The 21,159-nt window shown below is 38.6% G+C and overlaps 1 protein-coding gene across 2 annotated transcripts; it reads left to right on the forward strand.

Annotated features, from left to right (window-relative positions):
• The first annotated feature begins 2,430 nt into the window (after window positions 1-2,430).
• acbd3 (acyl-Coenzyme A binding domain containing 3) lies at window positions 2,431-19,467 on the forward strand. 2 transcript variants are annotated; one of them, XM_053489249.1, is made up of 8 exons: window positions 2,431-2,759; window positions 8,994-9,135; window positions 9,646-9,786; window positions 10,530-10,688; window positions 13,977-14,151; window positions 15,531-15,720; window positions 15,927-16,214; window positions 16,483-19,467. In XM_053489249.1, the coding sequence occupies exons 1-8, from the start codon at window positions 2,489-2,491 to the stop codon at window positions 16,692-16,694; spliced, it is 1,578 nt and encodes a 525-aa protein (XP_053345224.1). In that variant the 5' UTR covers window positions 2,431-2,488; the 3' UTR covers window positions 16,695-19,467. The 2 variants fall into 2 exon arrangements, with proteins under 2 accessions (XP_053345224.1, XP_053345225.1); XM_053489250.1 differs by having other exon boundaries at window positions 15,930-16,214.
• Window positions 19,468-21,159: the final 1,692 nt, after the last annotated feature.

Here is a 21,159-nt window from a genome sequence, read left to right on the forward strand (position 1 = left end):
AGTTCTGACATTACTTCAGTTTACATTACTTAATACCCAGTTTTACAGCCCTGGAGTGCCAGATCCTAAGCTGAAGTGAAGCCAAACAACAGACTGAGTTGTGTTGAACAGCGTCTACACCATCATGCACCTTTATACTACACCAAATTAAAATTTTAAATGAATTGATTGTTAACTTGGTGGTAAATAATGCTCAAACTACAAACAAACACTAGGAAACCAAAGCTCTAATCAATGAGAGGAATAAGAAAAAAATGTAACACTTTGAACAGATGTCTGATTATGTGCATGGGTTTTTTCAAACATCCTTTTTTTACTACAGTGGAACCTTGGATAACGAGCATAATCCTTTTCGGAAGCACACTCATAAATTAAAGCACATGTTTCCATAAGAAATAATGGAAACTCAAATTATTCATTCCACAGCTCAAAAAAATAAATACATATTATTAATTAACACAACATATAAAGTAAAAATAAAACAAATGAAACTGCAACTTTACCTTTGAAAAGAGTCACGACAGATCAGTGTTTCTGTGTAGAGCAGAGTGTGTGACTGTGTGTGTGTGAGTGTGTGTCTGTGAGAGAAGCCAAAAGGGAGTGGTGGGGGTGTAAAGTCAAGACTGTGTGTGTGAAGTGGCACAGTGTCAAATTATGCGCGTGCACACATAACGACAGACTGAAACAGAGAGGGAGAAAATGGATCTTTAAACTCTCTAAGAGAGAAAAAACATTGGCTCAGTTGTGGTCATGTGACGCTCAGCGTCAAAACAAGAAGCGCATGCGTGATACATGATACTCGGTTCTCGTAAACCAAACTTGGCTTGTTTTGTAAGAACACTCGCAAACCGCGTTACTCGCAATCCGAGGTTGCACTGTACAAGAAAGAGGAGGATAACAAATATTAAATATTTTACAATAATAATAATCTTTATAGGTGGCACGGTAGGAGTTAGCACTGTCACCTTGCAACTCTAGGGTCGAGGGTTCGATTCCTGCCTCGGGTCTGTTTGTGTGGAGTTTGCATGTTCTCCCCAGTTTTCTCTGGGTGCTCCGGTTTCCTTACACAGTCCAAAGACCTGCAGATAAGGCTAATTGCCGTTCCCAAATTGTCTGTAGTATGTGAATGACAATCCACAGTATCTACGCCGAAGGCACATGGACGGACCAGAATACCAATGTATGTATGTACATATGTGTATTATATACTTCTTTTGTCTTGTTGTTTTTGTCATTATTTGCTTCTATTTAGGGCTGAAACGATTCTTCTAAAAACTTGAGTAATTCGTTTACAAAAAATGATCGAGGCAAAATCTTATTTGTTGACAAATTTCCGCATGCAAGCCTCAGTAAACACCAACGACGAAGAAACGCTTACGTCATCCAAAAAGCGGAAGGAGACACAAACAGTTAGCTGTGTATTGATTTGATGAAGCATTCTGTTGTGGGCTACAAAATGGAAAGAAGCGATAAAATTATCAACGAGCCAAGAGAAGAAGAAACCAGCAAGAGAAAACGACAGAAATTTCCAGTAAAGGCTTATGTTATGCCTGAGCTGTAAATTTTAAAACTTTTAGCCTTGGAAGTTTAGTTGCACCTTAGTGTTTTTGTATAATTATTTATTTCAATGTATGCCTTAGTTTTTTTTATACTTAGTTATAATACATTTCTTTAGTTTTTGCATTTGTAAAAAAGGCTCTAAAAATAAGAATGTATGGGCCTGTAATGCACTTAATTCACCCCAATCAACTTTAATACCCCAATCTCACCTACGCGGTTTCGCGTGGTGGCCAAAAGTACCATGCATCATGATTCACCGCGAGTATTGGTGCTGCGATAACGTTTCCATCTTTCCGCGCGATTTTTTTTACGTCTATAAAAATGTATTGTTTAATTTTTTGGGCGGCCCTCGCGGAAGCTTGCGGACCTTGTAGAACATCGCGGAACGTCGGCGGCCAGTCGCAGCGGCACACGGCGCCTAACACCGCATCTCACCATGAGTCAAACCGCATACGTGAGATAGGGTATGAGCTATTCCTTGTATTGTGAATAATGACAGTGTTTATTTTTAAAACTGAATGCTGTATGCATTTAAAAAATAAAAGCTGATTTTTCTAAAAAGAACCAATTAATCTTTGTTTCTCTTATATATTTTACATTGCTGTTTAATTAAGCAAAAGTACATTTTATCCGATTACTCGATTAATCGATTAAATTTTTGGTAGAATACTCGATTACTAAAATATTCGATAGCTACAGCCCCACTTCTATTTATCGTTCTGTTTAATCTCCCTGTGTATGCAGTGTTAGATTGTGCAATGTAGATAGATGTAAATGGCGGTAGGTTTCGGTAGATGGCGCTGTCCGCAGTCCCCCTGCTGTTTACCTCATCTCCGAAGAGGAAGAAGAAGAAGAAGGAGGAGGCAGAAATCCGGCAGGGCTAAAGCGGAAGTAAGTACGTGGCCGGACCAGCTGACGTCTCTGCACGATGGCGACTGAGGTTCAGAGCGGCGACCTCAACGGTGGAAGCGCGAGCCGTCTCGAAGTTTCCATCGACGGCTTGACTCTCAGCCCGGACTCGGAGGGAGAAGCGGATCAGGCGGACGCGCTCGGGCCGCACTCGTGCGAGCACAGCACCGCCGACCCGAGCGACACCAGCAGCCGGGACGACGGGGAGCAGGATGCCGAGAATTCCGTGGAGAGGATCTGGGGCTTTCCGCTGGTGGAGCTTTACGGCCTAGCGCTCAGGTTCTTTAAAGGTACGAAGTTTAAACTCAAGGTTAATTTATACTCGCGCGCGAGTTTAATCTGAAACTGTACAGCTGGAGCTTTTCTCCCGCAGAGCTAGTTAGCATGCTAGCTCAATGGGCTTGTGTTGTGGCTAGTCACCGTTTTTTTTTAATTAGCAGAGCATGTAGGTTAGTGTGTGTTTGTGTTTGCGCGTTGTTAAGCTCATATGTCATGTCAGTACCAGAGACCAGGTTGTGAGCGCTAGTGTATAGTGGTGTAAACCGGAAACATTACTCTGAGGTCCGCCCTGTGAGCAGCTAGCCTCGGCTAGGGATGAGGAGCTGGTTTATCTGGTGCGACATGTCACGTGTCACTCATCATCTCCATGCACAGGCTCAGCACTCCAGTCTTAATCCTTCCATTCATTATATTCTTTAGTTTAGTTCTAGTTAAAGAATAGAAAAGAGACACTAAATGTCCAGCGTGGGGCAGAATAACATGCAATGGCCTCATCTTTAAACACTGCATTCTCTCACACACACACACACACATACACACATGCACTGTATGGACAAATGTATTGGGCCAAACCTGTTAGTTATTGAATTCAGGTGTTTACCTCTAGTGAAGGAAAGGCAATCTTAATGCTTCAGCCTACCAAGACATCTTGGACAATGCTATGCTTCCAACTTTGTGACAACAGTTTGGGAAAGGCCCTTTTCTATTCCAGTTCACAAAGCAAGGACTATAAAGACATGATTTGATGAGTTCGGTGTGGAAAAACTTGACTGGCCCCAGCACAGAGCCCTGTGACCTCAATCCAATCGAGCACGTTTGGGATGAACTGGAATGGAGACTGTGAACCAGGCCTTCTCGTCCAACATCACTGCCTGATCTCTACAGAATGAATGGGCAGGAATTCACACAGAAACACTGCAAAAGATTTTGTTGACAGCCTTATGAGCAGAGTGGAAGCTGTTATAGATGTTAAAGGTGGACCAACTCCATATATGTATTTGGATACAGTGTCATTGGAGGTTAGGCCAAATACTTGTTGTCGATATAGTGTATCATGATTTATTTAAAACAATATATATAAATGTGGAAATTCGGTCAATCTCACATACGTTCATTTGTGTGTGTGAGAGAGAGAGAGAGAGGGAAAGAGTATCTGTGTTTGATGACTCTAGTGGCAAAGCAGTGAAATGACTGCGCTCACTCATTAGTGACATGACTGGCGTGTAACATAACATGACCTAATAGTTGATTAGAGCCTGAGATTATCTAAATAAAAGAGAGAGTACAAGTGTGTCCCTTAGAATGATGGTTTGTGCTTATTAGCACAAGCTAGTACAGCCTAGCTTTATTTTTCAATATAATTCCCTTATCCACTTATCCCAGTGTTTCACTAGTGCTTGGATACTATTAAATTATAAATTTCTCGGTACATCAGAGCTTTAATCAGACTGTTTTACATTTTTTTTAAAAATGTAATAGAAATACATACAATAAAAATACCTCGGAGCGAGGTCAGGACTGTACAGGAGGTGTGGCAATAACTCACAGCCTAGCTCCTGTAAGGTGCAAGTGGTGTTCGTAAATGATTGGGTCTACAGTTCCTGCAGCCACATGTGTCTCCTCTTCAAGGTTACATGTTATCAGACAATTTTCAAAGATCAGACGCTGAGTCTGAGTCGTTGAAAGCTGAACGTTTGCTTTCATCATCGTTCTGTAGTTGAAGTGTTTTGTAAATGTCAATCTGTTTTACTCAAATTTTATCCGGGTAAATAAGAAATGTAGAGCTTTTTTTTTTTGTTTGTTTGTTTTTTTTAAATGCCCTAAGTTACTTTGGAACTTTTTAGTAGCAAGGCAGGTTATTTAAAACCTGTCTTGCTACTGAAAAATATCCTAAAGGTAACTTTTTTTTTTTTTTTTTTTTAAACACACTGATTGACATACTGCAGTCCTCACATTTTTTTCCTACATGTGAACACATCGTCATGAGCAGTCATGCAATATCTTTTTTTTTTTTTTTTTTGCTGTATAGGCGACTGTCTTTTAACACTTCCATCACACTCATTCCTAAAGCGTTTTCAAAAGATTGCATAGGATATCTTCATGTTCTGTAGTATTATGTCGTTTCTTCACTGGAACTAAGAGGCCCAATCATGATTGGACCTGTAGAGAACTGTAAGATTAGGAACTGTGCCACTGTCTGCACCTTCACTTAACATTCACCTAATTGTCTTGTTGCTGAACGAGCACGAAACCTTCTGCAAAAGGAGGACTAAATCTGGAACGGACTGTTCAATATCAATATGTACACATGAGAGATGTGCGCAAACATTTGGCAATCTGGTGTCTAACTGTTTGCTGTATAGGACAATGTCCTCTGTCCTGTTGTACACTACAGGAATAAGAAGTTTGTTTTTTGGGGGTTTATTATTTTTAAGAGTGAATAGGGCTGGGCGGTATACCATTTCATACCGAATACTGGTGTTTTTTTTTTATTTTTTTATTATATTAATTTTTCATATACTCCAATACCAGTGAGTGTGTGCGTACAAAGCATCGGGAACACAAAGCGGTGGAACGTCCTGCCGCGGGACATTGTTTGAGAGGGGGATTGTTTTGCAATGGTACCAAACATCAGCGTCTGCATGAGAGCGGTGGAAGCACGGCCTGGGTGTGTTGAGTGATGAACAGCATGGACGAATATAATGTCACAGACAAAGAGGAACTTCTTCCAAAAAGAGGAGCCATGTCGGTTGTGTGGAAATACTTCAGCTTTAAAAAATCTGTCGTTGATCAAACGACCATCATATGTAAATGTTGTCGGGCTAAAGTTGTAGCCGCAGGAGGCAACACAAGCAATTTGCTTCACCACCTCCACCACAAACATGTCCTGGAATATGAAGAATGCATGAAACTAAGATCTGCATCCTCTTCCACATCTGCAGGTAACGATAAAATTGGCACTACAACACAAAACGCGACTCAGATGTCACTCAAAGACACGTTTACTAAGGGAACTGCCTACGACAAGAAAAGCAAACGGAACAATATTACCAGCGCTATTACTTTCCACTTAGCTAAAGACATGGTACCGCTTAATACTGTTGAGAAAGTTGGCTTTAAGGAGATGATTAAAGTACTGGATCCCAGATATTTTTTTACCAAGTCGAAATTATCTTAGCCGAACAGCAATCCCTAACTTGTACACCTAATCATGCATGGAAAAAAATAAATATCGTGACATGGATATAATTTTGAAAAATATATACATTTTTTTTCTCTAAGAAGGAAAGCGAAAGAAAAAAAGGCTGACAAAGGAGTGTTTATAGATGTTTTAACAAAACACTGTACAGTACTGTGCAAAGGATTCCTCATTTCTTCATAATAAATTACTTGTAATTAGGGATGCACCGAAATGAAAATTCTGGGCCGAAAACGAAACCGAAATTTTTGGATGCACTTGGCCGAAAACCGATACCGAAACCAAAAATGGCTTCATTAAAAAAACATGTTTAAAATATTTTCTTTTTGTTTGTATTAAAAAAATGTTGCATATTGCAACTTTGCTGTCCTCATCTGAAACTTTGAAGTGCTTCCAAACCGCCGACATACTCCGTGTTTGATGTGTAATGACAGCGCGAACGAGACAGGAGGATGGGAGAGGCGTGGCGACAATTTCGGCTTTTATTTTCGGCGCTTTCTTACGTTTCGGCCGAAACCGAGAATGCTACTTCGGCCGAAAATTTTCGGCGGCCGAAATTTCGGTGCATCCCTACTTGTAATTAATTGTTGTAGATTGAATTAAAGCAATGGGAACAAATGTTCTACTATGACAGGCTGCAAAGTGCCTAAAGATACAATTTAAAATCTTTTTTTCTGTAGAAACTTCAGCAGCAACCTCATATCCTCCCCTACACCGCATTCAGCATCATCACCGCATTCAGCATCATCAGTATAATAATCGCTGAGCTGATCATTTTTCACCATCAACACCTGTTTCTTACTGGTTTATGTTAAGTTAGGTTTATTTATGTTTAAGTACATCACAGTGTGGCTTAACAAATAAGAAGCAGATCCCTCAGGAGGCCAGAAGAACTATTCCTAAAGACTTACAAAGGCAAGGTCTGAATCTTTGGATGCAAAATAAGAAATGAGGTGTGACTCGACTTACCGTATGCATATTACTGTAAATAAGTGAAATGATAAAATCCCAGTGTGTCCTTCAATAATAAAAGCTAATAATAGCAATAATTTATTTGCAAATAGCTTTGAAAAAGTATTAACTGTGGGGATGTTAATGAACGTTAATAAAACATTGACCGCTGCTGGACTCTATCGCACCAACTTATGGTTGATTTAATTTGTTCTATAAAAGCTCACCTTGTTGTGATTTATTTCCTCCTAGGGATACTAATGAGTAACTATAGTCAAGGAGTGAGAACATGGTGAGCTAAACCTGACAGTGTCCCAAATGTGGGGGAAAAAAGTTCTTTATTTTGTTCATTTTGTTTACTTTAACTTACCTTATTAACTTGAATTTAACTAAAAGAACTTAAGAGTTCTTAAAATTAGAATTACTTAAAAAAACAAAAAAAGCTTAAACTGATTGTGCTCTATGAAAGGAGTTGTTTGGCATTGAACATTAATTTATGAAATAAGTTGTGTGTGTGTGTGTGTGTGTGTACAGAGTTTAATGCATGAGGTCTCAGGAGTGGCAAGCAGCTCTCTCTGTAAGAGCACTCGAGACGGAGGGCAGATGGAAGGATCAGACAGCCGGGCTGTAACTGATGGAGCTGTGCACTCAAGTGCTTTTTGCACTTAATGATATCAGGATCTTTCACACAGCCCGTTTAATAGATTGAGATTCAGACTCCTACGGATAACGTTGTGGTTGTGTTCGCCAGTGCCCTGAATTGGCTTGTTTTCAGTTTGATTGACTGTGACAGGTGATTTCCCAAGCTACCAAATGGTGCAACAGAAAAGCATTTTTATGTCGTTACGTTATCAAAAATGGCGCATGTTACAAGCTCCTGATCTGCTCTTTTCTCCAAGCTCTTGAAGCTTTAGTTTCAAACCCACTTTGGATGCATTAGAGGCAGTTAAATATTTCTTTGTATTTACACATTTTCATCCCGTGTGGTAGGAGTGTTATTTGCTAAGTTTGTTAAGAAATATTAACAGAGAAATGTGCTACCCATTAAAAATGTAGTCTTAATTTAATTTTAAATTAAATGTGAAACTCTTTGATTTGCAGTTATTTTGCATTGTTTAAGTGCCGCTCTTAGTTTTTAAGAAATGGACTACATTTAATTAATCAACTTTTTCAAAGGCTTAAAATTGTAACAAAATCAAAAGAAAAATCGAATCATATCGGGATATTTATAAAATCGTTATACTTATAGAATCACAATTTTAATCGAATTGGCACCTATTATGATTTCTTATCAGGACCTGACTGGTGATTCCGATCCCATTCCCATCATGTGCCTTTTTGTATATTCCTTTTTATTCTATAAAAAAAAAATCTACCTCTATTGATCGGTATCTAGACGCTCTATGTTGCGGCCCCTTGTATTCCCTACTTATGCTTTGTAAAGGTGCATTGGTGGGTCAGTGGTAGGTATTTCGTTTCCTCTGTGGAAGGCTGGTTTCGATTTCCAGCCAGTGCCCAAACCCCAGCCACTGCATGCAGTGCCGGTCCCAAGCCCGGATAAAATGGCAGGGTTGCATCAGGAAGGGCATCCGGCGTAAAAGCTGTGCCAAAGTTGTATATGCGGACCAGATGGTCCGCTTTGGCGACCCCTTGCCGGGAACAGCCGAAAGGCGAACAACAACTTATGTCCTGTAAAGTCTTCATAAGAGCTCTAATCTGAGGTGCTGATTTTTAATTCATCATTTTTGAGGCTGGTAATTTTGCAGCAGAGGCAGGCTTTGGTCTTGCTTTCCTGGGATGGTAGTCATGAGAGCCAGTTTCATCATGGTGCTTGATGGGTTTTCCAAATGCACTTGACAATACTGTTCTTGTTCTTGACGAGAACTATTCCAGAACAGCTGACCTTTGTGTCCTAAAAAAAACAACAGACTGTTGTTTTGCTGCTGTTACTTACTTACCATTATTGTTCCAAACTTGTTTCCAAACTTTTGACAGGCACTGTGCGTGTAACACTGTCTTTGTTACCAGTATGATGATCACCCTTCCACATGCAGTCTGATCAGGACGTTTTTCTTTCTTCCCCCCCTACACCCAGAAAAAGATGGGAAGGCCTTTCACCCGACATATGAGGAAAAGCTGCGTTTGGTGGCTCTTCATAAGCAGGTGTCTCAGGGGCCCTACAATCCCGACACCTCTCCTGAAGTGGGCTTCTTCGACGTGCTGGGAAATGACCGCAGGTAAACTTAACACTACAAGTATTTCAGTATCCATACTTACTGAAGAGGGAAGTGGCTCGGTCAACTGAAGACAGTGTTTAAAATAATTTATTAAGTATCAGACTTGACACTTTGATGCCTTTCAGCCTTGTTTTACAGTGTAAAAAAGGAATAATAATCAGGAAAGATCCAGACTTTTGACTGGTTGTGTATATTTATTAATAGCATTTTTATCACACAAGCCTACATGAATCACTAAGGTGGCTAAGATTTTTTTTTAAATCCAAACCCCTTAACTATGGGTGGTGCAGATCTGCTTTGTTGTGCATCAAGTATATGCTGATTGGTTTAGATGAGAAGTAGATCGGGGAGGGATTAAACCCAAAACCAGAACTTGCTCAATATCAAACTGGAACTATCTGACCATCAGTTCGATGATCTGCAACCTTGGTGTGTGTTATTGTTGTTGTTTTCTAATTATTACTACTACTGCTGCTACATCGTTTTTTCCTTTTTTTGTGTGTTTTTCAGGAGAGAATGGGCAGCGTTGGGGAACATTGGAAAAGAAGAGTCCATGGTGGAATTCGTCAAGCTGTTAAATAAATGCTGTACATTATTCGCACCTTTTGTCGCATCTCACAAGATTGAGAAAGAGGAGCAAGAGAGGAAGAGGTGAGGGCTTTGCGTTTGTTTGTGTCTAGTATCTTTGCTGTTTTTTTCTAAACCGGTGACCTGTGACAAACTCGCAACACCTGTGTGTGGAAGACGGTCAACCACTGACACGTCTGGGTCAAAGAGTTTCTTTTTCTCACCATTATGATAACAGGAATGATTATGGTAAATATGTAAACTGTAATATTTTACCATCCTTCGGCTGCACTTTTTATAACTAGCAATTGATAACAGCAGTGATGGACTTACAAAAGCAATGAAGCGTGAAGGCTCTGCAGGACACTGAAACACTTAAAACTGAAATCATATCTGCTGTTATAGAGATTGTTCATCCGGCATCTTGGGGATTCTCTTTCAAATTCGGCTGGACAAACCCATAAATTAATATTTACCATGATCAACCAAAATATGTCTTTGTCCATTATTTTTTTTTTACTTCTACGGTCTCATATTATTATAACTTAAAAAAAAAAAAAATTAAGCAAGCGTTTTTCCTTCCCTTTCATATTGGTCATATATTCATATTGGATGGAGGCTTCCTGTTGTGCTTCCTGCTATCTTGCTGTTGTATTAACTTTTGTGATCAGGATGGGGTTGAGCATTAAAGTTAAACTACTAGAATAATTCAGCAGGCGGTATCTGTAGAGACATTGCATTTTCATGTATAGAGTAATGTGAAAAAGGAATAAAATTAAGTAAAATGTTGTATTGGGTTTAGTTTAACATTTGTTTGTGTCTGGTAGGATTGAGGAAGAGGAGCAGCGGCGTCGAGAGGAAGAGGAACGGGAACGTCTGATGCAGGAGGAGGAGCGGCGCCGGAGGGAGGAGGAGGAGAGACTGAGGAGAGAAGAGGAACAGAGGAGGCAGGCTGAGGAGGAGAGACTCCGTGTGGAGCAGCAGAAGTGAGTGAGAAGAGTTTGAGGTGCTCAGTCGTGGTTTTGTCCAAAATTTATCTTTCGATACTGTGGTGATTTTCGATCTCCACGCAACCCACAGCACATCACCCATCCATCTAACATCTTTAATTCTATAAAATATAAATAAATCCTAAACCCATACTGTATTTTAACACAGTACATTCAATATGCTGACTTTAGGTCACTTTATTCTTATATAGTTCATACACTTTTTAGACACTCCCTAACTTTCACTCATGTCCTGTGCTGCTAAGAGATTAGATTCAACAGGCTTTTTAAGGAAATATTAAAATATCTACAGTTGGATCTCTGTCCACTCCAGAATAAGATAATACACATTTGGTCTTTTTAAGACACACACATTTTTACTGTCTAGAGAAAATCAACCACAGTGTTCATCATGCATAACCTAGCTGTCCATCAAACATATTTTATTTGACTGTAACTCTTTTACTCCTTTAAGGAACTTGTTTTATTCTGTTGACACTTTAAAAAAAAGTTTTTAAACAAGTAAACCCAAATGTAGTTTTAAAGTTCTATTAAAAAAAAGGGTTTTAAGCATCTTATCTAGTTTTAATATTAAATAACAAAAATTACACTTGCCATGAATAGAAGCTGACATGGCGTTAAAAAAAGAAAGAAAGAACCTTATATGAGCAGTGACTGTCCCAATATAAAATTAATTTTAACCACAGTGTAAAACGGCGAGTGCACCTCGGTGCTGCTGTGTTTACGAGCTCCCCTTTTTTACCCACATTACAACTGAAAAATCTCCACACTTCACTCCGCTTCGTTCCTGTTGCTGTCTTTACAAGTCCTTTGCTTTCTTGATTTATTTAGTGCTTTCTGCAGCTCATATTAAAGTATGTCTGCTGTGTTTAAAGAGACAGATATTCATAACATCGTAACAGTATTTCACTATTTCGTATTGGCTCTTGAGAATCCCAGAAAACTGTAAGTATCAATTTTCTAGCTGATGGTTGACTTTTGAACTCTGCTGTTTACTCTGTCTTGTAGTGATGGGTCCATGTCTCTTCACCAGTAGTGTTAATTTTGTCAGCTATTTTCAGTTTTAGTTTTGGTCTTCGTCCCAAGAGAAATGAGAAATGTCCCAGTTAGTTTTTATCATATTTAGTCAATCTTATCCTATTTTCATTTAGTCGACTAAAAGTCTGGACATTTTTTCTATTTTTAGTTAGGGGAACCCTTAAGTATTTAAGTCTAGTTTAAGTCAATGAAAACATAACACTTTAGCAATAAGATTATTATTATTATTATTATTATTATTATTATTATTAATTAACCCTACAGTCGTCTTCATCTTTCGGCTGTTCCCTTTCAGGGGTCACCACAGCGAATCATCTGCCTCCATCTAACCCTATCTTCTGCAGCCTCTTCTCTCACACCAACTAACTTCATGTCCTCTCTCACTGCATCCATAAATCTCCTCTTTGGTCTTCCTCTAGATCTCCTGCCTGGCAGTTCCAACCTCAGCATCCTTCTACTGATATATTCACAATCTCTTCTCTGAACATGTCCAAACCGCCTCAGTCTGGCCTCTCTGACTTTATCTCCAAAACATCTAACATGGGTTGTCCCTCTGATGAACTCATTCTTGATCCTATCCATCCTTGTCACTCCCAAAGAGAACCTCAACATCTTCATCTCTGCTACCTCTAGCTCTGCCTCCTGTCTTTTTTTTAGTGCCACTGTCTCTAAGCCGTAGAACATTGCTGGTCTCACCACTGTCCTTAAAGTCCCTACAGTCAATCTAGTCCAACCTTTAAAAAATCGAACCATTTTTTTTAAAGGTTTTTCACAAAATAATTATCTTAACATTTAAAATGTATCTTTTCATCTGATGTTTGTCGCTAATGATATTTATTTTTAACCATTACAATAACTGCTGCCTGTCCATATTTTTTAACCTACAAAACAATAAGAGCAGTATGGACAATACAGTATTACTCTTTTTTTTTTTTTTTTATTTATTTTTTATTTATTTGTAATTGTGTTCCCACACTGTTTCCACTCCGGTATCACTACACATCGGCTTTTTTTCCAGTTCCACTTAAGAAAATTAGCCTAAATATCAGCTCTTCTCTTTCGCCTGAGTAATACTGCTGTTATGACGAAGAGTTAAAGATGGTTGAGCTTGTAACATCCCGTCACTGCGCACACAAACTACTCCTGATATTCCGCGCGCCGCGACCTTGAAAATACTGCTGCTCGTGCCATAATGCATGTCCATTGTATCGCTGCAGATTGTGACTAAAATTATATGTTGACGAAAATAAAGACGTGTCTTATTTGTTTTAATTTTTTTTAAACCATGTTTTGGTCTTGTTTTTTTTTCATCAACAATATTGCATGCTGATTTCGTCACTGTTACTGTTTATTGACGTCTCGTCATCGCCTCGCCTCAGTCACAGGGAAAAAACGAATTCTTTAACGAATATTTTTAGTCATTATTTTCGTTGACGTGATTAACACTAGTCAGCAGTAATGGTTCTCGTCCAAATTTTGTTTGCAGATGACCAAATACATCTATTTACGTTTCGGCACCACGTATACCCTCAGTCCACAAAAAATAAAATAATTACTGCACATTGTTTTTCTCTTATGGAAATAACATCCTTTTTTGGCTTACATGGCAGTTACAAATGAACTGATTTAACACATTCACACCTGCACAGCAGTGACGAGGGGTAACCTTGAACGAAAAGTGCCGCCAACAGAACAGAAATCATGAGTGCAGCTAGTTTTTGACTTTATCTCATTTATTTATTACTGTTTTTTTTCTTTTCCCAGAAACATTATCACTGAGGCATGTCCTGTTCATTTTTCATTTATAACAGGAAGTAGTACTAGCCAAAACTCTGGTCTAAAAAATGACCTCTGAGCTTTTTTCCAACTCTGTAGCATTTACAAAAGTTTAGGACGTCTTAGTTTGGAATATCACTCATCCTGTAATGAATCAGAATCATTTTGTTCTTCATATTTATGTACAGCGTGTAGAAATGTTTCTGTAGAAGTGTTTGGTCACATCATCATGCATTCAATCCACAATGCAACACAATCCTATTTGTATTAGCATCCTAATATACTTATATATATTATACCTTTTAGAAATTTCACAAACAGTCAAAGGTCGAAATATTATCTGGATGCGGTTCAAGACTTCACATCCACTACCTAAAAAGGAATCCTACATGTTAGAATTTTAAAATCACACACATTAAACATGTATTTCATGTTCTCTGGCACTTACAGGCAGCAGATCATGGCTGCGTTGAATGCGCAGACCGCTGTGCAGTTCCAGCAGTATGCAGCGCAGCAGTACCCGGACAGTCCCGAACAGCAGCTCATCCTCATCAGGCAGCTGCAGGAGCAGCACTACCAGCAGTACATGCAACAGCTCTACCAGGTGCAGCTGGCACAGCAGCAGGTTAGAGACCTGAGATTTTTCTTTTTAATTAAGAGGGGAGGGGGAAGAGAAAAAAAAACATTCAATGGCGTTATAGGACAAGAATCAATGTCTTAATGGTGTGTGGAGGTTATTGAAAAATAACCATGTCGATGTCCTGGAGTGATTTATTCTTAAAGCACATCCATTTGCTAATCATGTATTTAAAGAAAACTTCAGTATATAAATGATTACATGCTTTGTTAAATAATGTCTGCCATACACATTCCTATGAATGAGCTGTTATATGGAAATGTTAGCATATTTTTTTTTACCTTTAAATAACAATCTGGAAATGAGCACTAAGCTAGGAGAGTTGTAAGGATTTACTGATTGTAATCAGTATAGCGTAGCTTTTACTATGTGACTGAAAAGATTCTGAAATACAGTGGAACTTTGGATTACGAGCTTAATTCGTTGCGGAAGCGGCTCGTATTCCAAAACACTCGTAAATCAAATCGAATTTTTAAGAAATAACAGAAACCCTAATTATTCGTTCCACAGCCCAAAAAAATAAATACATAAAAATAATTAACTCAAAATATAAAGTAAAAATAAAACAAATTAACCTGCACTTTACCTTCAAAAGAAAAAAGATGTGCATGCACACAGACACAAAGAGCAGGCTGACACAGAGAGAAAATGGATTTTTAACCTCTCTAATGAGACTTGCTTTTGCTTTACACAGGCTCTGTACACACACGCATACAGTCACAAAATATGTTTTACACACACACGTGGTCAGTAGTAAACACAACACGTGTGCACGGATGTTGATTATACCAGTGAGAGGCGAGCACTAAGATCCAGCAGGGGAGACGATTACCCACAATTCCGCAGCACAAAAGAAAGAAAAGGCTTAGAAGTGATCATGTGACGCTCGGCGCCAAAACAAGAAGTGCATGCGTGATGCATGATACTCGGTACTCGTAAACCAAGACTTGTCCATTTTCCAAGTCAAAATTTCTTCAAAATCTTTGCTCGTCTTGCGGAACACTCGCGAAAACCGCGTTACTCACAATCCGAGGTTTCACTGTATATTAAACGTCAAAGTAAACAGTTGTTATATGTGATGGTCAGATGCTTTATAAGGTTTTATAGGTTGAATTGTTAATTTATTTGTGTCTCAAGTTTCCTTCAAAAAGTTATCTACCAAAAGCCAATGGGCGGCACACGGTAATTCTGTGCCAAATAATGACTTTGTTTTCACTTGTTGGGTTTGGCTGTAATAATGAGCTGCTGCTACTTCAGCCCATTACAAAGAAAATTCGAGTCATTTCAGACCAGACCTTTAACGGCTGCCATCTGTTGTGTTTTTTTTTTTTTTTTTCCTTTTTTTTTTTTTTTCTTCTCCCCTGTAGGCGGCTCTGCAGAAGCAGCAAGAGGACGCTATAGTTCTCTCCAAGTTGGAGGCCAGTGAGACGTCGGCCTTCTCTCTCGGAGAGGATGCTCCCACGGTGAACGGCCAGGCGGAGTCATCTGTCGACAGCATAGATCGAGAGGCGGCAGAGCTGGAGCCTGCAGAGGAGGTCACAGAGAACGGCCCGACAGGTGGGAGCGCTCGGAGAGAAGACCTGAACCTTTAGTCAGGAATTATTTTGGCTTTAGATTTGTTCACATTATACATACATTTATGTATCCTGCATCTTGGAATGAAGGTCGTCCTCGACTTTAATTTCCTTTCTTTTGTCCTTATTTTGTTTTGCCTTTTGTCATCAAATATTTCTTTTCCCCCTTTCTGTCTCACCCTACCTTAGCAGACTCTCCCCCGGTGATAGCAGCCCCCTCTATGTGGACGCGGCCGCAGATTAAAGACTTTAAGGAGAAGATACGCCAGGACGTTGACTCCGTCATCACCGTAGGCCGAGGGGAAGTGGTCACAGTCAGGGTCCCCACTCACGAGGAGGGCTCCTACCTTTTCTGGGAATTTGCCACCGATCACTATGACATCGGGTTCGGTGTCTTCTTCGAATGGACTGACTCCACCAACGCCTCGGTCAGCGTGCACGTCAGCGAGTCCAGCGACGAAGATGAGGATGAGGAAGGTGAGCGAAATCTGGTTTAATATCCATGCTGCAAGTGCTGTTATCTTATTTCATAATAAATAAGCTTTTATCACATTTTATAGAAAAAAAATAATCGATTGTCCAAGGCCATTAAAAATGCTCAGAGACTGTTCTGGTTTCTGAAGACTGTGTATGGATTGTAAGATTGATGCACTGATCTGCCATTTATTATCTAAAGATTTCTTTTTATTTGTGTTTATGGATTACATAAGGAGTACTAAACAGAATTGTTTTTCTCTTTGTATAGAGCCTCAGAGCGAGGAGGAAAAGGCCAAGAAAGAGGCAGGGAAACCTCAGGTGGATGAGATCGTGCCGGTTTACCGGCGGGACTGCCATGAGGAGGTGTATGCAGGGAGTCACCAGTACCCCGGGCGTGGCATCTACCTACTCAAATTTGACAACTCGTACTCCCTTTGGAGGTCAAAGAGTGTCTATTACAGAGTCTACTACACCAGATAAGCCTGGGGTCAAGACTGTGGAGCAAGAGTGTGTCTGTGCGCGCGCGTGTGAGTGTGCATGTGTGTATGGGGTGCGTCTAATGCTGTTCAAGTTTAAGAGGATTGGCAACTGATGTATCCTCTGTTTTGCACTCTGAAAGGCGTGCTCTAGGATTCTGTGCTTGTTGATAGTATTGTCTTCTGTTCACAGTGTGATTTCTCCTCAGCCTCCATGTCCTCATGTCATCCAAACAGGTGCTTCGGCCACTTACGAGAGCTGTACGTGTTCAGAAAAAGAAAATTGACCATTTTACTTTAATATGTTCAGATAAACTGTTTATGAAGTATGACTAAAAAGTAGGGAAGTCTTGGGTGGAGAATAATTGTTGCTGCTTTTCTGGCTTTTTTTTTTTTTTTGGGGGGGGGGGGGGCCCTGGACCTAGTGCGTTTATTTCCAATAACTTAGTCAATGTTAATCCCGCCACCGGTATGGCAGGATTCTTACTGGAAATTGTTTATTAAAGCAGAATTCAATTTGTCGCTGCGTATATTTTGAAGAAGGAAGTCTGTTATCTTATCAGTGAGAAAAAGGTCTGTTTCATTATCTTTTTATATTTTAACAAATTTCTGACTAGTCATGTGCTACATTACTGAAAATGTAAATTGATGATGGTGATGGTGATCCTGTTTAATCTGGAACAATATATAACTTTACCAAATACATTTAGCTAATTAGATTTTAAAAAATGTGTACCTTGATTACAAACTTTTTATTACACAAAAGGAATTCGTCCTGGTGAAGCCTTACATAATGGACATGTTAGAAGTGTAATACAAGCAGCGTTGAAGTCAAACCGGGACACTTAATTGTGCGGAACAACAAAAGAGTTATGGGAGTAAAAACTCCCTTTATTTCTGTATATGATCCTGTTACACTAATGCCTTTATTCCAGCATTTCACTGCTTGGATACCATCAAGGTAGAAAGTTTTCTCAGTATGCCGGAGCCATGATCGGACTGAGATCAGGCCTCCCAGGAATTCCTTTAACGCCCCATACATGTGGAATAACTCCTAGATGAGTTCCTGTCATGTGTTAATGAATGATTGTCTGCTGTTCCCACAGACATATGTGTCTCTTCCGTAAGTTAGCTACATGTTATGCCAGTTAGCTGCACTCAGTTCTACACCTTCATTCACAAGACATTTAATTTTACAAGTTCTGGTTTGATTTGAACGCCCCTTGTACAGTACACGCACGGACGTTAATGCACCAGTCCATTTTTAAGAATAGTGCTAGTCTTCATGTAGGATTCTTTAACTTCTAATGCTTCTTTTGCTGCCATCATCATCATCATCATGTGAATTCATTTTAGTGGATATAAAAGTACAATCTGGCCTTTCTAAACACTGGTCCAAGGCGTTGTAGAAAAGCAGCAAGTCCTCTTTTAGGTGATCACTGGAATATCCTAGCCAGCTGTCTACATCTGTAATAATCATAATAGTGCTTCATAAATCAGCGTAGAGTACAGAGGTTTGTTCCAGCAACATGATGCAACCGGGGGCTACAAGAAACGAGTAATACATGACTTTTCTACTGATAGAAGGTTAAGGATTATGAGGATCAGGATTGAAGTGGTGGAGCCCTTGCAGAAAAAGAGATTTGTTTTGCAGAAATTTGCTAAAGTGTGTAAAAGCATTTAATAAATATTTATTAACCCAACTAGTAAGTTAGGGTTCTCTATGTCTGTTGTATTACATATATCTCATCTCCCTGCTTTTCAATGAGCTTTTTCATCTCAACTGAACTGTCATAGTTGAGTTTATTTTGGGTTCTGGATTTACTGATTTATAATTTTTACTTTTTTTTTCTCTTCTTTTGTGGCATAACTTGCTGTTCAAACACTTCTTGGCTTTTGTCGCTGTTACGTTTTTATGTATGTAGTTATAGACAGCCACATTACAACACAAAATATAAGTAAATTCATCATCTTATATACAGTATGTTCCACAGACACTTCGTTATTTTTATTATGAACTGTGTGTGTGTGTGGGTGTGACGTCACATTACTAGGTCTGCCAGACTAATTACCGAAAGCAGCAGCTGATTCTATGAGCGCTTTTTTTTTAGTTGCTGCCATTTACAGTGAACACGACCGTTACATGCTCTGCTCTGAGCTTACCGTCTGAAGAAGGCTACTTTAACTATAACATAAACATTCAAATATTCATCACTGGTTGTTGGATGGCATTACTACAACATGTACGGTTGAAACATGAAATGTGAGTTTGTGTTTTTTATTTTTTTTTTATTTGTTTTTTTCCCCCTTCTCCCCCTAGACTAAAAGGTCTATTATCCTAAAAAAAAAAAAGAAAAAGTAATGATTGTGCAGAGCGGTGAGGACGAGAGCCTGACACCCACGGCAGCCCAACACCATCATTACACTTAACAGTGAAATGTGTACAGGTTTTTTCTTTTTGTTTGTTTGTTTGTTTTCCCCTGGTGATTTATTTTTAATGTATTAATAATAAGTCTGGTCTTTGTAAAAGTGGAGCGTAACTGAGGGCTTGATTTTGGACTAAGGACTTAAGATGAAAAGAAATAGAAATGTGGTGGTGAATATCATATTGTACATTTTTCTCCCATTTGCAAAGTGAAAATCAATGTAAATTTCATACCATGTACACATAGAGTAACTTTTTTGTTTTTCTTTGGCATTGATTTGACATGAATGAGTTCAGGGATCACTTTCCCTGAGAATTATATTTAATATTGATTAAACCAAGTTCATCTATACCTTTCTGACCAATACATTTTGGTGTATTCTTTTTGGGTGCCATCTGTGTATTGCAATTTCTTTTTAAAATCACAAACCATATTATAACATAACTCTTGTACTATTTATTTAGGAGTCTGTCTGCTGTTTTTCTATTGCAGGAAAAAAAAGATTCTGATTATATTTAACTTTGTCATTAAGCAGGGTATAAAATCAAAGTTAAACTTGAAAAGCAGTTGGAAACAGCATGCAGCATTAAGTGGGGATTGCAAAAGAGAAAGTAAGGTAGGGTGGCAGTAAATTGTAAATGTTTATATATATATATATATATATATACAAATATAATATATATACAAATATAATATATATAAAATAAAAATAATATAAATTTATTTAGATATATTCTGATCAGTAACCCACTGATAAATGTTACCAACTACATTGCCACAAAAATTAAAAAATAAATCTGTGTGTGAATTATACAACTTGCACAAGTTCAACCCAGGGATATGCCTGTTTCATCAGGGAAGGAAAAAATAACATAGTCTACTAAATGGGCAGGTTATCACATCTATGTTAGTCAGCTAACTTCAGTATTATTGCCACATAACATTTCTGAATCTAGACCAGACCAACTGAAGGAACCCTGGATCATAGCACTGCTTCCAGAGGCTTGTACAGTGGCCACTCTGTATATGTGTATCACTTCCCTTCTTACCATGACACACACCTGTTGCTCTGGAACAGGGTCAACCTGAGCTCGTCAGACCACATGGCCTTTTTACATTCTGACCACATTCCTTCCACAAAGTTGAAGTGCCAAAGATTTGACATTACTGAAGTTAGATTTAGTCATTCTTGACTTGTAAAAATTAAGTGACATTGTGTATTGTTTTTCTATTTTTTTAGGTATTGCTATGACCACAAGGGGGAGCTTTAAACTTACACAAGTGCCACTGTTGAAAAAAAATACAGATGAACAAAATGTGTAACTATTCACTTATTGTCAGTAACCAACTTCTGATTGAGCTAAAACAGAAAGATTCTCCATTGTGGCATTCCTATAAATATGCTGATGTTTAATTTAACTGCTGTAGTTTATTTCTAATTCGCGTTACACTCAGCAGTGAGAGGTCATATTGAGCCTAGTTCAAAAAATATATATTTATTAAAAAACTATTTTTTTTATTCTTTCTTCAGACAGTGGTAAAGATTTTTTATGAATGTTATTATAGTATTGTACCAAAAATGGCATCACAAATCTTACTTATTATTGCTTTACTTAATATGACTTTTGTACTAAGAGACATTTCAAGTATAGCTGTGATAATTGCTTTATATAAACAAAACTTAGCAAAGAATTCTTAAAATAATTGTATTATCAGTTTCAAGGCTGAATGCTTAAACAATGAGTAAAATGTTTGTTTAGTCCATTAAAACAATTTGTTTAACACAAAAAAAACATAAGACTGAAAGTCTTCTTAATATGCAAATTTCCCACAAACACATCATAACATCCGAAAGGAGTGCATAGTCATGTGACTAAAGATTATTATGATGATATTTGAACAAGAAACTGAAAGGGGTGAAAAGATAGAAACACAAGCAAGCAGTAACAGATTCCGCAAAGCAGATGCATAAAGTGGAAATAAAAACTAGATCTAAGTAAAGTTTACAAAAGACAGCAGTTTGAAAGATGGTGATCACATGAC

This window comes from Clarias gariepinus, chromosome 27 (assembly GCF_024256425.1).
Source record: "Clarias gariepinus isolate MV-2021 ecotype Netherlands chromosome 27, CGAR_prim_01v2, whole genome shotgun sequence".
Lineage (NCBI taxonomy): Eukaryota > Metazoa > Chordata > Actinopteri > Siluriformes > Clariidae > Clarias > Clarias gariepinus.